This window comes from Pseudonaja textilis, chromosome 3 (genome assembly GCF_049901715.1).
Source record: "Pseudonaja textilis isolate UNSWEBS1 chromosome 3, rPseTex1.2, whole genome shotgun sequence".
Lineage (NCBI taxonomy): Eukaryota > Metazoa > Chordata > Lepidosauria > Squamata > Elapidae > Pseudonaja > Pseudonaja textilis.
The window spans coordinates 95,433,145-95,455,240 of record NC_141992.1 but is presented as its reverse complement, the minus strand read 5'-3'; the positions used below and the strand labels follow the sequence as shown (position 1 = coordinate 95,455,240).

The window sequence follows — 22,096 nt, the reverse complement described above, 5'->3', positions numbered from 1 at the left end:
GTAGATAGACAGCAAGAGAGAATAGTGGCTTTTTTCTTGCAACCCTGCCATGCACACTGTTGTTGTTAAATGATGGTGATCCCATAAACACTGAAATTTACCAATGCAAGAGATGTCTTCAGTTCCTTATATATTAACTTGGGTTGCTTTGAGACTTCTCAAAGTAAAGTATTACAAGCTTTGTTATTGGTATGATCTTGGTTGGCCAATCACTCCTGGGGAGAGTAACAATGATGTTGAATTGCCTCCATTTATACCTAATCTGCTTGACAGTGGAATGCTGGAGTCTAGACTTCTTGGAAATAATTTTGTGACCTTTTCCAGCTTGGTGAGCACCAAGGACTGCTGTTTTAAAGAACCCTCAGAAATCTCCTTTATTCAAACCATGACACTCTTCCATATACCTTTGTTGTGAAGATCAGACTTTGATGGTGACTAGCCAGAATTCTGTTCTTTAAATAAGGCAGAACCTGCCACACTCGTCCCTGATTAACACCCTGTTAAAACAAAATTATTTATGCAAAATTTTTGAAAATCCCCAAACCTTTAAGCAGCAATTTATTCATATAATTGTGTTGATAAAGATTTTGCTCTATGCACAGGGAAGAAAGGCAAAAATATCCAGAGTTTGAAGTCCAATATGTGTATTGTATGATTATTAGTTTACAATGGTAGCTGCAAGATCTTAACATATATTATCTAAATACTAAATAAGATTGGAACAAATTATTTTATATTTACTCTGGTTTCAGCTCAGACATTATTACTGCTCACTCATCAGGGATTGAGAAGTGGAGTCTCTTTCCTTCTGTGGTTATTCTTGGCTAGCTGGATCACCTTGTCCCTGTGGCACAATATGTTAATATACTTTTGGGGAGGGGCAATTGAAAGGTATGCAGATTTTCCTCCTGTTTCCCTCTCAACGGTAAGTGAAATGTAAGGGGCTAAAGTAAATTCAATGCACATTGCTAGCAAGAGACAGAAAATGAGTCAGACTAGAAGCTGTTCTTACTCTGTCCAGATATTTGTCACTTGTTTGCATGCCTGGTTTTCTCAGGAGAAGAAAAAAAGAAATTAATGTTATTAACCTTTTTCTTCTGTTGGGTTCATTATCTGAAGAATATAGATAGACTATAAATCTCTGGATGAGTGCAGAACTAGTTGATTCTTCAGATTATTTACAGAGAGGCTACATTGCTGGAGTCTAATGGAAATGGCAGCCAAAAGTCTGGGTAACAGAGAGTCCTGATTCAGTTTTTTTTCTTCGGTATGGCAATATGAGTTAAATTTTAAATTAGATTACAGGGTTTTATTATATACTGATAATAAGATGAGAAAAAGTGAAATGTATTGTATGATTTTATCAAAGTATATAAAATGGCTAGTGGGATATAGATTTTGTGTGTAAAATCAATGCTAATGGCAGTAGTTATTTAAGTACAGACCAAGTTGATTAAAACACATTTATATGTAGTTTGACTACTTCTGTCTGTCTCCCTCTCTCCCCCCCCATACATAAAATGTCAAAGGTGAATCTTCTGGGGAGAAAGAAGGTTCATCAGTCTGATCCATTTTCATTCCTTGTGATTGTACTTCTTTAATGAAATTCGTCCATCAGTTAATGAATAAAATTAATGGAAAGCTGGGGTCTTTATTTTCACATTTTAAAAAACTTTTTACAAGGTTAAAATGAAGGAGGGAAAATGAGCAGCTGTGTCAATAGAAGAAGAGCTCTAGACAGGGTGGAGAAGCTGAAAAGCCCTTTTAAAGTGGAGACAATTGTAATTTGAAGTGTTTGTTTATCGTTTTTGCCTAGTTAGGCTATTTTCAGGTATTTCTTGATGAAATTTTAGTATCTTTGCTTTGTACAAGCTGGAGCTTGTTTTATGATGAATTATTGAGGAATGCTTTATGAAAACAAACTGAAGTTTTATTAGAAAACTGTTTACATAGTATGTATTATTTCAATATTGCAGAATCTTCCTTGTATGATGAATATATGTCCAGTATTTAATAAATTTAATTCTCTCTAATTATCTTTAGGGACATTTTAACCTCATCACAAATACCATATTTTCTTAGAGCAGGCAAGAATAATCAACTTTTTCAGATACTGGCATCTATTATTTAAGAAGACTTATGGAGTTGAATGAATTTTGTCTAAAAATATGCATGAACTTCGAATGAGAACTTATTGTTAATATATTTAATGAAGCTTACATAAAGATGCACCTATTGTTCCTTCCCTATATAATGAGACCATAAGATGACGAAGGGGCAGGCTGGATAGGCAAATTTATCCACATACTACCATTTCATGAATGTCAATTGATAGGGGAAAGAGAAGAGAATAACAATTCAATATTGGACAATGGAACATGTGGACCCCTATATTTTCACTTCTAAAACCAGTGTTAGGTTTTGGAAATTACAGTGGTCATGCATATAATATTAATAAAGCCTGCTTCAATGTTTAGCCCTAAATAATTGATATATGCCACAGAGAGGAAGGGGTCAGGCTATTTTCTAAAGCGCCTGTAGGCCAAACAAGGAATAATGGATGGAAACCGAACAAGGAGAGATTTAACCTGGAAATAAGGAGAAACTTTCTGACAGTGAGAACAATCAACCAATGGAACAGCTTTCCCTCGAAAGTTGTGGGAGCGCCATCAGTTGAAACTTTCAAGAAGAGATTGGACTGCCATTTGTCAGAAATGGTGTAGGGTCTCCCGCTTGGGCGGGGGGTTGGACTAGATGACCTACAAGGTCCCTTCCAACTCTGATTATCTGTATCTGTATCTGTAATTTAGTGACTTTGCTTTGTTCGAGCACCTATTAACCACATATCAAATAATTTCTTATGTAAACAAGCCCTGATTTCAATAAACATTAGTTTAGTTAATGCAATTGCACTGGGAGTGTAGGTAACAAATTATTTGTTTGTCCAGAGTATGTTTACCTGCCAGCAAATAAATAATGCACAGTTGTCCTCCTGAGCATACTGTTATTATTTATTTAATATTTATTTCACTTTTCTGCCAAATGCCAATTTCTATCAAGCCCAATTAACATCACATAGGATTATGTTGGCAGAGTCATGATCCAGATTGCAATCTGATATATTTGGAGAAAACCAAATTGTGGAAAGATAAATTATAGTATTGCTGTAGTTGTGCCATCATTTTACTGAGCCCTTGAAGTTAAAAGGTAACACGAATACTGTAAATGTCATAGCATTGGGACATGTTCCTATGTGAAATTCTTCACTGAATCTTTCCCTGACCTTTCCCATGACTGGAAGAAATGTGGCAGGATGGAAATAGTTGAAAAAGTTGTGTTGTTCCATTCAAGCCAAATGATTCCTTGAATCACTACACTAGACTTGAAGGAATTGCTTTAGTGGCAGATTCCAAGTAAGAGCTCCAGAAACAGATTTCAGCTAGCAAGACCTGTTCAGTTTCTGCAAATTTCTATTAGCAGCTGGAAAGTAGGTATTAAATCAGTGAAGCCCAGAGTTGAAAAACTTCCAAGCAAGATCGGTTGATTTGTCAATTAGTTCTTTATCACAGGAAGTTTTAAAGGCACCTTTTTGTCAGTAGTGCCAACAATGTTTTAAAAAACATGTAGCATAAAGTGGTGGATTTTAAACTGTTTTGAAACCTGCCGTTGAAACCTATTGGGGATTGTTGTTGATTTGTTAAACACAGTTAATGCATAAGATTATTTTGCTACAAATCTGTGATGTTGACTTAATATTATTAACACTAAGGATTAAATAACTTAGATCACTGAAGAGTAAAAAGAGAAGCATTATATAAGTATTAGGTTATGATTTAAAATGTCAGTATGCATAAGATAATTTAGCTTTTTTATTCAAAATTGAATACATTAAAAAAACTGCTGCAGATTACATAAAATATTTGTTGTACAATAAGGGTTTTTATCTTAAGCTCATTGCTTAAACATTGCAGTCACTACTTATTGTTATTTATTATTTGTGCATATTGAAAAAAGGAGATTAAGAAAATTTGATTATGTTAGTACAGAAGACACTAATGATTTCAGCATTTCTGGAAGCCAAGGGTTGTACTTTCAGTTTAAAGGGAAGGGAAAGGAAAGAAACAAATTTGTTACTTTGCAATTATGCTTTGCAAATATAGACAGTGTGCAAGAGATATAAGAGAGAGTTCCTCGCAAAAAGTGACAGTGAAAACAATTCTGAACTCAGGAAATTTGAAAGCCCCACTATAAAATATACTACCTATATCTTCTCATAGGTAGTTGGGATGAGTTTTATTGTCAACTTTATTTCCTGTATGAGAATTTAAAATAAAAAAGTGGGGTTTATGTACATACTATCGTAATTTCATCTTTGGTGTTTGTTAGTGTGATTTCTCTCTGAGCACAAGAAGCAACCACCCTCCTCCAAGTAATCACACTTATAAGTGTTTGCATCAGCAAGATAAGATAACCTGGGGGCATATAGGTTTTACTCAGTATTTACTTTATATTTTACTTTTTTCCCCATTGAGAATTTTATGGGGCACATTGAACTAGAGAAAGTTAGAATTAGGCACTGAGCAATAATGGAACAGAGGTAGTACGATACTGGCTGCCTGATCACTGGCACTGTTTAATGACATTTTAATTCAGAATAAGACAAATAACTGAAAATGTTGACTTATAAAATTCACAACTACATAGCAGCACACACCAAGGATCAGCATCTTGCTGGTCTGGACTGATCTCATTAAATTAATCAGGATCAGCCTAAGATTTGGGAAGATTGGTTGTTTTAAATCAAGTCAGTCATTTTACTAATGGACATTTAATATCTGTTAAAGGAGGTTGGTTTAAATAGACATTTTAAAATAAAACTACTTTGGAGATATTTGAGCATGAAGTAGTGTTTCAATAAAATCTTACTCCTGGTTCCATGTATTTTATTTGAAGTGTAAAAGCTACAAATAGTCCTGAGAAGGTGTGCTGTATAAATTACAGATTGCTGCCTTGTTAAAGTTCCATTGGATTATCTGGATTTGATATAGCAAATGAACTTCACAATCTCTTCTAGAGTTCCCTTTTTACTGCTAACTTGCATATATGGTGACGTTGTCTGCTCTCTGCTACCTTTACTGTAGGTGTTTCACCATTGGTAGCACCTTGCTTTTCTACAGGTAGTCCTTATTTAGCAACTGCTGAACAACTATTCACAGTTATGATAGTAATTGTGCTGTCCAGACAGTTTATAGTTAATGGGGAATTGGCATAGTTAGTTAGGAATTGGGAGCTATCCCCTTAAGGGAATGCCTCATGGTAAATGTAGTTCATGCATCCTGGGAAATTTAGTCCATGTCATATGGTCACCTCTGTAATCCTGATTGGTCACTGAATTGACCCTTGGTTGGGTTGTGGGAGGTTCCTGCATTCTTGCCTGGACTCCAGCAGTGTTCTGGTGTCTCTCCCCCTTGCCCCTTTGGCATGGGATGAAAGATTACCATCCTTTTACACCATAAAGTCAGCTATGCAGAGAATTGGACATTGAGATGAATCTCGACGTAACCATGAATTATATCTGAGGATGCCTGATGAACCAATAAAGAGACTGTATGGATGCCTTTGTGGAGTTTAATCTGTCTGCCTTATAATCAGCTAGTAATTATAAAGGTCAGAACAGTAATGAAAAATTACTTTATGACTGACCAACCCTAACATTTATTACTTTTGCAGGTCTGAAAAACAAAGAAAATCTGAAGAAAGATAATAAGCACACTTGTGGTTTTACTTAGTAACTGTTTAGCTTAATATAGAGTTGCCCTTTGCAGTTGTTCCTAAAAGAGGATTGCTTCTACATCAGGAATGTCAAACTCACTGCTGTGGGCCGGATGCTGGCCACGCCTAAGCCCAATTTAACAAAAGGGGGGAAAGTCGTGATATGTCACATGATGATGCCGTGATGCAAGTTTGACACCCCGTTCTACATGGATTAAGAGCAGATTTTTACAAAGATAAAAGTATAATGATGCAGCAAATGAGAACACATAAAGAAATAGCATAGCATAGCTGCCCTGAGATCCTTCTTTTCAGTTGTGACATTAACACATTCATCTGTTACACTTGATCATCTTTCAGTTTTAAAAGTTTATTCCTTTAATTCCTAATTCTACTTTTTCATTCCTTAAATGAATAATTGGTAGTTAGGACAGTTGGTAATCTTTGCAAGCTAAATGCCCTAGGATTGTCAAGCATCTGTGGCAAAATGCCACCACTTTTATGAGAGAGTGGGAGAGAACATGACCCCATTTTTATCTAATTTACTCAAGAATACAAGCAGATAATCATGTCTTTCAGGCAGGAGCAGCAATATTCACTAAGCAAGATTTATGCATAGCTTCTCACAGAGACTGCTCAGTCTTCAAATATCTACTCAAGTGTGGTGTCCTGTATCACCCTTCATTGCCTTTCCTGGCTCTGCTCTCCTAGACTGACATTGGAGGCCATATCTAGAATACAAATATCAATGACACCCTGCATGAGGCTCAAAAACTGTGCACAACAGTGTGCTGATGGGGACTGTGGGAATCTAATTTTTTCTTTATAGCAACAGTTGCTCCTCTCTACCTCTGAGAACTTTTAAAGTGTATGTATGAACTCTATACCCAAAGATTCCCATTGTTGCTGACTCTGCCTCTTTAAAACATTTTTCCCATTCACGGAGCTGGGGTGAGCGTGGCCTGTGCATGATGCATCTGGCCTGTGGGCCACCATTTTGGAAGTCTAAAATGAGTCTAACATGTTTTCCTCTCTGAGAATATCTTTGACTTCCAAACACTTGCCCTTTATTGGTCACACCTAGATTTCTATATTGCCTGGAAGAGTGGGTACAGCTGCCTGAAAGTAGAGACAATTGACTTAGCTACCCAGAAGCCATTCACTAGGACAGGGGTGTCAAACTCATGGCCCATAGGCTGAATGCATCACATGCTGGCCCACCCCTGCCCAGTTTAGCAAAGAGGAAAAACGTTCTGATATGTCATGTGAAGTCGCTGTGACCACGTGAGTTTGACAACCCTGCACTAGGATGTCTTACACAACCAAATGGAAATCATGCTGGCTGGAGAATTCTGCGAGTTTAGGTCCATATGTCTTAAAGTTGGTAAGGTTAAGAAACACTGCAGTAGGGTGTCTTATGGAGTCAAGTGGAAATCCCTTGAAGAGGGATGCTCAGAAGGAAAATGTAAGAATAGTATCTTTGCAGAATAGTATCTTTCTGTTGTATCTGAAACATGGCTTGGAGCTCTCTGCAGTCTTCTCTACCTTCTCATGAGCAATGCTAACTTTTTCTTTAAAAGATTGATAAAGCTTTCCTGTTGATCCTTAGCATGGATTTTGCCTTTAACACAGCTGTCTCATGTCTCGAAGGTGTTTTTCCTGGATAGTTACAGATAGTTTTGTAAAGTTAGCCAAGTCATATTTATTTTTTAATTAAGATGCTTTATGAACAAGTTAAAAAGCAGCAATCACAACCCAGATCCTTGAGAGTGTGTACTTTCTACTGTTGTCCTTTGAAAAAAAAATGCTTGTTTGCTTTCTGTTTTTTAATCCATTAGCAATCCTTAAATGGATAACCATTCTTATTCTATGACTCCTGAATTACTTTGATGAGGAACTTTATTAGAGGCATTTTCAAACTCCCACTTTACAGTATGACCTTCATTCGCTCCCTCAAAAACTTTAGAAGTTTAGTGAAGCAGGACTTTGCAGAATTTTCTGTGCTTAGTTAATTCTTTGATTATAGTTTCTACCACTTTTTCCTGGATACATGTTAAGTGTACTGACCTATAATTTCCTGGATTGCCATTTTATTTTCTAAAAGTGTTGTACTAGTTATTAGTTATGCTGGATTCCCATGCTGGCTGGGGAATTCTGGGAGATGAAGTCCACACATTTTTAAGTTGCCAAGTTGAGAAATACCAGCCTATTGTGTAGGATAAAAGTAGACGGTTGTGTCCATGTAGCTTCCTGGCATATCTCCAACAAAGCACTTTGATAAAAGTAGGCTGCTAGTGCTGCCATCATAGATAGTCGAATGAACACAGATCCCAAGATCTGCATAATATCACTTAACAGAGAATAGAGCTTGCTGCTATCTATTTACCTAAATAGTGGAGCAGAGAGAGGGGAAAGATTCATTTAATAAAGAATGAATATTAGCTCTTCCAAATGATACTATATAGTCCAAGTAGAAAGGAAGTACTCCTTAGATATTCTGAGATTCGAATTGTATTTCTGTTGGTCTTGAGAGTTTGCCAAAAATAAAAATAAAAAGGCAAACTGCATGGTTAAAGTGTTTAAAATAGAGCTTTTCATGGTGAGACATGGACCAGATGTAGTCCCCGTCCCCCCTGTCCCCCGATTCTCAAAGCACCATCCTAGGATTATAAATATAGTTGCTCAGAAGAAGATCTAGAACAAACAAAAGAAAGTAGTCTTTCACATAGCAAAACATTTACTATAGAATTCATTATAAGACATCCTGGTGGTTATTAACTTGAAAGTTTTTAAGGGAGGACTAAAATCACTGGGGTTAGGTATATGAAGGGCTATTAGTTTCTGTTAGGCATGCCTCTAACTACAGTACAATAACTTGGGAGGGGGACATGTCTCCATCTCCTATTTGCAAGAGGCCATTGTAAGGAACAAAATCCCTGTTCAACACAGACCTTGTCCTAATCAAGTAAGGATATTCTTATATTCTTCTTAACCAATGAAATTAATTGTGGTGATCTCCTCCCAGCCAATATACAGCAGTTAAAGCATGCTCTGTTTTGGTAGGATTGAGGGAAAAAGGAGATTTAATGAAAAATAAAATTGTATTTTCTATGAATTCTACTTTCGGTTACTTTTTTATTCATTCCTCAAATTAATAAAAATTATAATAAATAGGAAAATCAATCAAGTACTAAATAATGTGTTCTACCATGTAAATTAGTATTGTAGTACATCTTGTTTATTTTATGATGGTTGGTAACTCTTTGTCTTAAAATCCATAGTTACTTAAATATTTATTTATTATTAATAGCAGGTTTAAAACTTCCTTCTACTTTCTACGTATGTGTTTTTTGTTTGACAATGCATGCATTTGTGTTTTTTTAATTTATCTTTCATTATTTTAAAAGCAGTAAAAATGAATTTAAAAAGACTTCACTCTCTATGCTAAAATGGGTAAATTGGATATCAGATGACACATCAGAGCAGCTGAGAGGTAAACAATGATTTGGAAAGGAGAGTTGATTACTGCAAGAATGACCTAGTTAGCAAATACGTTTTTTCTGTTTTTCACTATTAAAAAAATGTGCCACTACTCTCCAGAATGCTTGCCTTGTGTAGTGTGTTTCTGTTACTACACAGTACCACCCTCTAGGATTTCTTTTTCCCAGGTCTTCCAGGCACTATTGTGCTTCTCCTGCCACCAGATGTTCTGCAGTACTTGTTAATTAGAGGACATAATTTCCATATGGATGTTTTCCAGAAAAATCTTGCACACTTGCCATAGAGACCTTGCAATAGATTTGATAATGGCCTGCTGGATATACACTGAGTACCACTTTGTGTAAACCAGCATCAAGTCACACATTGTATTAACTGTGTAATGCTGAGCTAATTCTGCTGTTTATCTACCCTTAATAAAAAATAAACACTGATATATGGATTTGAGTGGTTAAATCTTTCTTGTTTTGTTTAACTCTATCCAAACTAACCTGAAGCAGCTTGAAGAGATGATGGATTAAACCACATAAAACAATACATGGTGTTTCTGATCTGAATGATTGTAACCCTGCGCATTGAAGAATTTTGTGGCAAATCACTAGATGAGACTTCAAGAAAAGTTGTAGTGCTGTTAATGAATGGCTGAATGCAAAAATTGTAGATCCAGAGGTACAATATGTAGAATTAGAAAGATTCAGATTGGGTAAATGTAATAATGTGATAGATAGGCTAATAGACTTTTGTAGAAAGAGTTCTTGTGTACTGCCAGCATTTGTTCAAGCAATATAAACAGACTCTAGATATAGACATCACCATATGGACAATACTGAAATTAAATAGACTAAATAATGAGAAATAAAAGCTGGAGAAATGTATTCTAGTCAGACAGGAAAGGCTAGGTACAGATTGTGAAGCAAACTATAAATTATTGGTGTCAGATATACAGATTATATTTAGAGCATTAAGTGAGTAGGTGTGCCAGCAAGCTCTCACTTGAAGGTCAGTCAGAATATAAGATCAATGTAAGGAACAGATTCAGTATAATAATTCATTCAATAGCAAACTAGGAACTATGAGAAGAGATAAGAGAGATTATGAAAGTTGAAGTGGAAAAAATATTCTTGGAGTATCAATGAAGAAAGGATCCGAGTGCTTTCAGACTAAGCTATCAGAAGAGCCAGGAAAGGGAGAGAAAATAAAAACCTATGGCAACAAACCCATACAATGACTGAACAGACTTTTAGTAGAAGAGTGAAAGGACAAGAAAAGATGTAGCAGTCAAAATGTCAAGAGATAAAGGAAATGAACAAGAAAATGAACATTTACTAAAAATATGCCTCCAGAATCAAAAGGATTACAAGAAAACTGGAGAATAGGCACTTAAAATACTAACATTTTATTGGTGGGTGAGGGTAGTTACTGTTTTTTTATTTTCATTTTTTCTATACTGCATTTTTATTGCCTGTAAGCCACCTAGAGTCACTGAGTAGGTGGCTATATAAGTTTTCTAAATAAATAAATAGCTGCATGTCAACAAATATGGAACAAGAAGGAATGAGATAGATTGGTGGTGTATATACCTATACAGAAGAAGAAGGAATCGAGAAGTTATAAATTACACAATGTTTCTTCACATAAGCAGAATTTTGCTTGAGATCATGCTTGCAGATACAAAGGCTGCTATAAAAGAAGATTTTTGACAAGGCAGAGACATATGAGGTTAAATAACCAACAGGATGAATATAGGGAAAGCAAAAACTTTTAAAGTGGTTGATCTTTGCTTCCTCAACTACAGTTAGACCTTTAACTGTGTATATCGGGCCAGACGGTTTCACACTTCCAGATTAATGGGAGTACTGGAATACATGATTATAGATCTGAAGATTTGTTGCAATAAATGACAATAGACATGAATTGGCAGTGATTTGGTAGGGAAAATAAACTGAAATAAGAATGCCTATCATCTCCATATCTCTTTAATTCCGTGAATATAAGTGGCAGATTGAAAGAAGTATTGGTGGTCCTATTTTGCTAAAAAAAGGCAAAAAAAGATCAAAAAACCTCACTGAAATCACAATTAAATGGCAACTAAAATGTCATGGGAACTGGGCTATCTGAGGGATCATTTCTCTCTAGTTAAATTGACCTGCTTGTAAAATCTAGTAGAGAAGACATGCTGAAAGGTGCCATCAGCTAGGAATCTACATCTGTTGAGTCCCAAGAGACGTACTTTTGCTGCCAAAGTGCCTTCTTTATGGAATATTCTTCCCCCTGAAATTAGATTAGTCCATCCAACTTTCACTTTCACCAAATGTTGTAGGAAATGGTCTGCACAACTCTGTCCTTGGAGGTATACACCCATCCAGAGGTGGTATTCAGCTGGTTCTGACCAGTTCTGGAGAACCTGTAGCGGAAATTTTGAGTATTTCAGAGAACCAGCAAATACCACCTCTGACTGGGCCCACCCCCATTTATTCTCTGCCTCCTGAGTCCCAGCTAATTGGCTGGGTCTTCTGTTATTGTCCTGCACAGGAGAACGGAGGTGGAAAGCAGGTTAGTGGGGTGGGGAGGGAATGAGATTTTGCAGTAACCTTCCCCTGCCATGCCCACCAAGCCACTCCAGGCCTATCAAACCACACCCACAGAACCAGTAGTAAAAAAAAAAAATTAATCCCACCACTGCACCTATCTTTTCCAAGGTCTATCAGATCTGCCAAGTGCTAGTCGACAGTATATTTTCTGTGTCTATAATAAATCCTACACGGCAAAAGCTATCCACCACTTCAGTATTTTCATTATCAGTTTTACGGCTGGTTGCTGTGCCTGTTGTTAGTTTGGTCTTCTTTATATTTGAACTTAGTCCCATGTTATTATTATGCAAATAAGCAGAATAAGCAATAAATATAATTAGTGCATCCTGGTATATGATTTATATATTATAACTTATAGTAATATTTAGTCACAGCAATCTATGGCATTGGTGTCACCCATCTTATCCAAGCATAACTGTAAGGAGGATATTAGAAGTTACAGTTTTTCATCAAATCCAGACTGCTTGGTTAATTTTAAATGTTTCTGTAATGAACCAGTGTCAGATCTTGCTTTATGAGGCTTCCTGTTTTTACAAGATCACCATGTTTCAAGGGTATTTAAGTAAAACTGAACACTTGATTTTTTTTGTGTGTGGCTGTTCTAGGGAAGAGAAGCTAGTCTTTTAATGATATATAACATTGTTTATTGTATTCCAACGTAACCAATATTGATTATAATGGCAAGGAATTTTTATAGAAATAGACCTAGCTTTTCTCTTCAGAGTTTTATAGAAACAGATATAGGAATAACGGACCAAGTAAGCGCTGAAGAATTTGTTATACTGTATAAATTCAAGTGTTGCAAAACTCCCTCAAGTGAAGAACAGGAGATCTGGAAAATCTAGTTTGTGGATTAATAATAGTATCCACAGGTCTGTAGGTTGTTTTACATTATGCATAGGTATTCTCTGGAAGGAGAATGTCTCACAAATTTGAATCTAAGGGATTCTTTAGAAAGCCCATGCAACTTAAAATAATATCCATATACTGGTTTTGCTGAAGTTCAGTCCATTATGTGGATTGATTCAGCAAGATGTTGATAGAGTAGAAATTTGATGCTGAGGTCTGATTTATTGGGGTGTACGGGAATTGATCTTATTCAATTATTCATGAACCTTCTGAATAACTATTTACTCAACAATATCAATAATAGACCCATTTCCTAAAGTTGACATACATGATAGCTGTGTGTTAAAAATGGAACTACTTCGTCACTAAATCATCATTTGTATGAAAATTCTACAGATTTCTCTCCTTGAAACACATGTTGTATTTGTACATGATAAAGGAATTGTTTAAATTAAATTATTCCTTTATTTTGTGTGTTGGGACAAAATTTGCTGATGAAGCAAAATATTTTTTAAAATAATGTTATAGAGGTTAAATAATATAAATTCCTTTTACAACAGATAAGAATTTATGTAATAAGGAAAAGGACCACTAAAGAACACACTTCTTTTTAAATATTTTACAGTGGAACACATTAGTAATAGCCATTTAGTTCATACACCTATTGATTTTTTTTCTTATTCCTCTTTTTTATATCACAGATTTTTAAAAGTGTCTTGACTACAAAGCTGGAAGGTGGATTATTTTTCCCAAAAACACAAAGACCATGTGTGCTTACCTGTAGAAATGGTTTGCGGCTTAGTCAAGCTGGAGTTGACTAAATGAAACTATGGGCTGTGCATCAGCCAAGCATGTTTCTGCTGTACAAAATGAAGAGGAAGCTCAGAAGGGGAAAAGCTACCAGAATGGAGATGTATTTGGTGGTGAGTTTTATTTATTGTGGATCTATATTTTTCTTCACCCATCTTACTTTCCTGTCTAAAATCTATTTGTTTATTGTTTCTCAACATTTAATTTCAAAGCATTTATTTTTGGAATGCAACTGGTAGTACTGATGAAAGAGGTAATCGCCCTTCAAATATGTGCTGCTTTCTAGGTCCATCTTCTAATTACAATGTTTGTAAAAATGTGTTCAAACTATATGAACAGTATCTGCTGATACCTATTATAGCAACCTTTTTCTCTTCTGTGATATTTCTAGTTATTTGGGTTGGGGCTTTTACTGCATCTTTTGTTCCCATAAGGCCCTTTACCTTCTGGAGAAGTAGAATAATAATACAACTGTAAGAATATTCATGTAAGTTTTCATATAATTTTCTAGTACTTTTTTTCCTTTTAAAATGTATGTTATTTTGGTCCAAAATTTTGTGTGTGTATGTGCGTGCGCACATGCATGTGTTTGTGTTGTTTGTGCACAGTGCAGAACATATACATTCCTGATGAGAGTTGTTCCTTAGGATCTTGTTGAATTGCAAATATTTAAGGTAAACAATAAGACATATTTTCACTGAAATTGTTGAATAAGTCATATTTTCTCTGAAATCTTTCTCAAAGTTAAATGAAAAAGGGATATGTTTCGGGCTTGACAGATAAACATTCCAAGTAGGGATTAATAATTTATTCTATATTAATAAACATACATATTTTCAAAGTTTCAATGTACTGGTTTAGAGATATTCAAGATAATGTGTGAGCCTTTATTAACAGGATGCCTATCACCTATTGAAGGGAAGATGGTGATTGATACATTACTATATAATATATGGATTGAAACATTAGTATAATTGTTACTAAAAGTAATTGTTGTATATAACATAAAGGATATTAAACAATGTCTTTCACTGAAATTGGTCACCAATAGCAGTATAAAAAGCCTGGGAAATATAAAGCAATGGGGAAAAAATCCAGATCCAGGAACATACATATATAATACTTCTTTTTAGAACCATTTACTTAGAAAAAAATAAATGGACATTTCTGCTGGTGTCCATCACATTCCTACTGGCTTAAGAACTAGAGCTGCAATTCAGCTTCAAGTGTGTGACATAGCTCTCCAGATGTACAAAACATATTAGTTACTCAATAATGGCAGGATATAACCAGGAAAAAAAAATACATTTTCAACATTATCTGCCCAGTGTATTGTAGAGCTTTTTCCATAACCCACTTTAATGTCTTGCTCTCTGTGATATTGGAGGAAAAGTATAAAAGTATTTATTTTGAGAGCAAAATGTGTCCTGGAATATCTTATAACCTCACTTTCTAGCAGAAGTTCAGTCTGTTTGAGAATAATCTCATTTGCTTTTTATATTCAGACTGGGACCTTACCATCTCTAGGATAGATGCAAAATTTCTTTCAGCTGTCATTGCTTTATGCGGAAAATTGGCCTCCTATTTTAGACCTCATAAATATGTATTTTAACACATTCTATGATGTTTTATGTTTTCTGCTATGTCTCGTTTGTTCTTGGTCACAAAACGATGCACACTCTTTTAACAGTTTAGTCCTTAATGTGTTAGTATTTCAATACTTTAATCATAAACTAGTTTTAGTTTTAAATATTCAGATTTTTGGTATTCTATTTTTGTCTATAGCATTTAGAAGATTAAACAACTGTGTTTATTTCTGTTGATCTAGAAAATTTTTATCTTAACTTGAGCTTTGTAACTTCTTACAAAAATTATATAAATACTTATTAGTCACACTAATAAAGTGCTGTTACACTCTTATTGCTTTAAGACCTGATAAACAGTGGGAACAAATTTATGAACCACTGAATCAAAAGTAAACAAAGAAGCAACACCATGTATAATAAATACTCTGTCTCTCCTTATGAAAATGCCAATGTTCCTGGAAAAAGAAGAAAAAATTGTTTTGCAGTGGGATAGGAAAATGGTAAAAGCACAGTTTGCTTTTATTTATTTTCTGGATGTTTTCCCCATTTCTATTTCATATTGACTTAGTTTAACAATTACCAATGTTTTCCTGTACAGATAGTCCTCAACTTATAACTGCAATCAGACTGGAATTTTGGTTTTAAGTCTTGCTGATCATAAATTGAAGCACCCATATTACCAGGCCCAATTTTATTATCCTTTTATGGAAATTATTAAGTGAATTATGTGGTCATAAATGTAAACCCATTCTCTCAAATGGAATTTTTTGCCAGACACCAGCAAACAATAACAGAAAGTGATTTTAAAAATTGCAAATGGATCATTTTGCTGTGGAATGCTGCAACCAGTCATAAATGTGAGCTGGTTACCAAGCTCCTGAAATATGGTCATGTGGTCCCAGGGGGGATATGGCAGCAGGCATTTTATCATGGCCAGAAGTGCTTCATGGGGCATACAGCACTCTTTCTGCAGCTATTGTAACTTGGAACAGGAATTAAATTACTGGTCATATATTGAGGATTTCTTGTATAGATATCACTATATTGCATCAAACATTGAGGGTACCTTATAAACCAGGACTTAGAAAGTTCACGTATACAGGGCTTTAATGACCAAAAGTCTTATTAAATAATCAAATATTACAAAATCTTGGTAATATCTACTCACCTATTCAGTATTCTATATTGGGACAAACGTGGAAAAAAAATACAAAATGTGTCAAATAAATCTGCTGAATCTGTCATCTGTTGATTTAGGACAGCACTCCTTTAACTTTCCCTAAACGTTGATAATGAGATTATTTCTCCTTGTTTTTGATAGAGGCCACAAAGAGTTGAGAGGAAAATATATTCACCTATGTCTGTTGCTAGCTTTTATTCACGTTGAACAATAATGTAATAAGTGGCTTTCTCCTCCAGGGCATTAGTATATTGCCAGATAAGCATCACTTAGTGTTATTCCCTCCATAAACCAGGAACATCTTACTGAGTGTGTGTATATATGACTCAATTCCTAATGTTTCAGTGTGTACACTTATTGACTAGATCAGGTTCACTGGCAGAGCAATTCTAGTAGTGAGGCTGTAAGATCCAAAATTAGAGGATCTTTTATTCAAACTCTTACTGGGTTAATGCTGGCAGGTAAGATAAAAAGGTGGATTTCTATGGAGATTCTCAGTCACCCAGGTCATGGTTGTCCCAAAGGTGCTTTTTTGAAAGACAACAAGACTTTGTTTTTCTTTGAAAATGATTCACTTCCCCTCCAAGAGGCTGCTTCAATTCTGTCAGAACTGAAGAAGCTTCTTGGATGAGAAGAGAAACATCTTCAAAGAAAAACAAAAAAAAGTCAAGTTGCCTTTTGAAAAAGTATCTTTGGAGCATAGAAGGATGAAGCGATGAGTTACTCTCTTTCTTTTAACATTTATTATCTTTGGTGGGGTAAAGCCATTTTTCACCTATTAATGCAAATGGGAGAAAATAATCTCTTTTATTGTGTAAGGCTAATATAGTTCTCCATCCTCTGACTCCAAGACTCTGAAGCAATATATGCACCCAAATCACTTGGTGATCTCTGTTGGAACTATAATGCTGGAAAAGTATGGGATGCAGAACTTTCCATTGCGTCATGGAAAGAACTTGAAAAGAAAGTGATCTGAAATATGCTATCATACTTAAAGTACCTTCCAAGAACCAAAGAACAGAATGCTTGCTCTTAAAAATATAAGGGAAGTATTAGTTATATGTAAATGTGGGTAGCTTTCTCTTCTTAAAACTCATTATTTTGGAAGGTGGAACCTGTTTAAAGTTTTGTTTTTAAGCATAAGAAATGTTTGAAATCATTTTTTAGAGTTTTAAAATCTACAAAGTATTCTACATTATTCTATAAAGTTTTCAATGAAAAAACAAAATAGAAAACATACTGTGAATACTTCTGGTGGTAATTGGGGGTGTGGGTGGCACGGTAGAAACATATTTTATTTCTGTGCAAGGAAAAGGATAAGGTTCATTTTCTCTCAGGTAGAATTTTAAAATACGGAATATTTCATCTGTTTAAAGCCATTCATTCTTGGGCATTACAAATTTACAGAAACAATCATTCTAAAAAATGAATGTATCTTCATAAAAATAGTGTTAATGCATAGACTGCATTTTTCTCTGAAGTAGCACTTACTTATAGTACTTGAGTCTGAAGAGTGCTACTTATATATTTCAGTTGAATAAATAATTGGTTCTATTTCTCACATAATAATCTGTGATTAAAAGATGTTGGATAGCCTTGTTCTAGAAGGGCATAGTCATCTTTATAATTCCAGAGAGTTAATCTTATATTTTCCAAACTATTGAACTTTCCCTCTGAAATTCCCAGTTTGTACTGCCACTCATTCTGATTGACATCTCTGGCCAGAAGCACATTGGGCAAATCCACAGAATGTTTTTAGTTTCTTGGAATGCATGTCTATCTTCTTTTTAATCCAATCATCTATTTAAATGCTTGGTACATATTTAACTATGTTTAAATTAGCAATATTTATATTTAATGCCTTTCTAGCTCTTGTTCACAAGCTTTTTGGTCCCCTGCTGGAGTGTCATGGTTGATGTCTGATTTATAAAAATTCAAGGTTTCTAGAATAATCAGATAGGAATCACACAAAGGCAAGGATAGGCATATTTCTTGAAAGAAAACATAACGGTACTTATCCTGAAAAATTGAGAATTTTGTTTGAAATGTATTGCATTTCACATTCTATTAAAGTCAGGTTCTGATTTTAATTCATTTTTTTTATTAGCCCAGGCAACACTGTACAAAAAATAATTATTGCTTTATTAACATCAGCTATCTTCTAACAAAGGGAGTTTACCTCCCATGGGGAAAATCTTTGGGTACAACGGAATGCAGCAACAGACTTGTGTATGTTTGAAATTAAGAAAGATGTTTCTGTCTCTGAAAATGTTCAGATTTTCTTTGTATAGCAATCAATTTTACTTAACCACAGAATCATTTCAGTTAAAACCATATTGTCCTATTAAACCAGATCCAAACAGTGCAAGACATGAACATGGAAGAATGTTGTCAGTGGAAACAAATAAATTAAATGTCTCATTCTTTTTCCTTTCAAAAATTAGTGGAACTCTTTTTCTAAAGATGTTCTAAGACATTTATTTGATGTAATCCAGGGAAAAGAAATTTGTTGTGAGAACAACACAGAGAAACTTTATGAATAGAGAGCTGGAAAATAATGTGATCTCCTTCAACTGAAGAAACCACTCTTACAACATTCCTATCCTGATTTGTTTTCATTAAAGCAATTTTGTGGAGTCCAGGCATAGCTCTCAAAATGAGATGTAGAAAATACAATATTAGGACAATTATGTAAGGTCGCAACTGTTACTTAGCTTACATCTGGTCTAGAACACCAGAATACTAAATAACTATACGAATACTGTCATTCTTCTGTTAGGTTGGTTGCAATTTAACCTTGGAAAATTATCCCATCACAATAAAAATTAGAGTGGCAGATGTGTAAAGCTCCCCAAAAGAAATTATTGTAAACATAGAGGTCTTTATGTTTGTCTGAATTACAGCGTGAAGAGAGGAATTCTATTCAGACATAATATTACCCAAACTATGCTGATTTAGGATTTTCAGGCATTTATAATGATCTGAACTATCTGGTTGATCTCAGTAAATTATTAAATTAAAATGGAAAGCCTATTTATTTTTTAGTTTTGTTTTCATCTTGGTTGACTAAATTAAAAAATGCCAGATGTCTGTAATATTGTTGCAAAAATGGAGATTTCATTAATTTATAACAAGCTCTTTAATCATTAAAATTTCCGTTCTATATATCCCAGTGATTTTGTACAACTTCCATTTGAAAAAAGTATCTAACTGATGTAAATTATTACCTATTTGAAAATAGTAATGACTTCTCTAACAGTGTAACTTTAATTTTTCAAATTTCTAATCTGTACGATTCCAAAACAATGCTTTGAGTGTTTTACGATATTAAAAAAAGAAATGAAACATTAGTATAAGAAAAGAGGATAGTCATCCTGAGGAAACAAAGAAAAAAAAAACCTATATCACTCCCAGCTTAATCCAAGACATGAAGTTAGGGCCAAGGTTTTAGGTCTCAGTTGAAAATGGGTAAGATAGAGGCCAACATGAATCTCTATGAGAATGCTACTCCAGAAGACAATTTTCCTAGTCTGACTAGATGCTCTTGTCTGTTTGCACAAGACAGGTAAACTGTATGGGAGACAAGTGATCTCCTAGATCGGTGGCCTTCTTCAACCTTTTGGGTACTAGGGATTGGTTCCATGGAGAAAGGTTTTTCCACAGGCTGGAGGGAAGCATGGTTTTGTCTGCTGCCTGCATCCCATGGAGGGGCTTTGCTTTTTTGCACCACTCAGTTTCTGGCATGCCGTGGCCCAGTGCCAGTCTGTGTGCCTTAGATAACTACGTGTTAGCTATCACTATGCTGTGTATGTCTTAAATTACATCTTAAATTACATCTGGAAACCTGCTGGCAACCACTGCAATTTATAAACTATAAGGTCTTGGGATCGATGGTCCTCTCTAGTGATAGCTGAATTTTAATTCCCAGTATCTTTTCTTAATGTCTGTTTTAGCCATGGGTTCTGAGACCTTTTCTAGTCTCAGCATCTTTTTACATCATGGAGCCCAAAAATGGATGCAGTATTCCAAGTGTGGCCTAACCAAGGCATAACAGATAACAGATAATCAGAGTTGGAAAGGACCTTATAGGTCATCTAGTCCAACCCCCCATCCAAGCAGGAGACCCTATATCATTTCTGACAAATGGCAGTCCAATCTCTTCTTGAAAGTCTCAAGTGATGATGCTCCCAGAACTTCCGAGGGCAAGCTGTTCCATTGGTTGATTATTCTCACTGTCAGAAAGTTTCTCCTTATTTCCAGGTTAAATCTCTCCTTGTTCAATTTCCATCCATCATTCCTTGTCTGGCCTACAGGCGCTTTAGAAAATAGCTTGACCCCTTCCTCCCTGTGGCAGCCTCTCAAATATTGGAAGACTGCTATCGTGTCTCCCCTGGTCCTTCTCTTTACTAGACTAGCCATGCCCAGTTCCTGTAACTGTAACAAATGTTTGTTTGTTTGTCTCTTGTATTCACATGGTTGAATCCAGTTCGCACCTATTCTCTAGAACCGGTTGTTAACATTCTAAGCAGTTCGGAGAACCGGTTGTTAGAAGAAATTACTGGCCTAATCTTGTAAGGAAGGCAGGAAGGAAACATTCTGGTGTTGCTTACAGAAACTGCCTCTCCGTTAACCCTTATTACATTCTTGGCAGGACTAGACTTCCTGTCTCTGGAACTTCTCTGGAGGTTTTTTCCCCTCCTTTGCTGGTACTTTGCTTGTGTGGAGTAACCATTCAAAGTTACAATGGCACTGAAAAAAACGACTTATGACCATTTTTCACACTTACGACTGTTGCAGCATCCCCACAGTCATGGGAGGCCAGGCGAGGAGATGCCTGCCTTGATGTGAGTGATATTGAGTTGGCCATGCCCAACCAATTACATGACCACCAAGCCATGTCCACCCAGTCATATGACTATCAAGCCACGCCCACATTAAAATTTTGAATCCCACCCCTGCTCACATCACTTGACTCTGGGCAGCAGATAAACAAACAATGCTTTTAAAAACATTCAGGAAGTATTAAAATTAAGGATAAATTGGGAGTGCCAAATTTTGAGCTGTGGAACCACCTCATCAGATTCCCATTACTTTTGTCTATCGACACAACCTGGTTTTAAGTGTCTTTTTGAAAGTTGGCAAAGAGGGGGCCATTCTCCCATGAGCTCAGAGCATCGAGAGTAGTGGGAGGTGCTTCAGTCTCTGCACGTCTAGGCTGGGTTTAATTTCTGGAACACTCCTCCTACTCCTGAGAACTCCTCCCCAACGTTCCCCAGTTTTGGCTCAGCCTAATGGGGGATAGGCAGTGCTTGTGATTCTTCCTTGGCTGAAACAGGAAAATTTTTACTAGCAGGTTTGAAAATTGACCAGTTTGTTTTTAGGACTCTTTAGCCTCCTAATCGCATTATGATCTCTCGACATTGGCTCTTTAACATCAGGCAGTCGGAGATCACTTGCATTATAGGGAAGCGCTGATTCACACCCCGAAGAGGAAGGAGGTTTCGGCGTTGCTCTGCACCCCCTCTCCACAACCGCTCTTTCTACCCCTGCCATTCCGATAGATAGCCACAGAGTTTATTACATCTGAACAGCGGTGTGAGCTTTTTTGCTCACAACGGAGTCGTATCGCTTTCCTTCCCCCCTCTGAACACTGCCTGGGGATGGAAGATTTAAATGATTAGTTCCTTACACCCTTCCCCACCGTTTAGCCTTATAGAAGAAGCCCTCGGAGGCTACTCCTCCATGCGGCGGGAGTTTGCTGCTGGGGAGTGTGCCAAAAGGTTAACGGGTGGAGGCCATTTTTTCTTACA

General features: G+C 35.9%; 1 protein-coding gene across 3 annotated transcripts in view; it reads left to right on the top strand.

The window, feature by feature from the left end:
* Nucleotides 1–22,096, top strand: part of C3H1orf21 (chromosome 3 C1orf21 homolog) — a 146,610-nt gene that overhangs the window by 43,496 nt on the left and 81,018 nt on the right. For all 3 annotated transcript variants that reach the window (XM_026703260.2, XM_087930433.1, XM_087930432.1), the window contains one exon: nucleotides 13,412–13,633. In XM_026703260.2, the coding sequence (XP_026559045.1) occupies nucleotides 13,540–13,633 (94 nt within the window). In that variant the 5' untranslated portion in view covers nucleotides 13,412–13,539. The remainder of the gene's footprint in view (nucleotides 1–13,411; nucleotides 13,634–22,096) is intronic.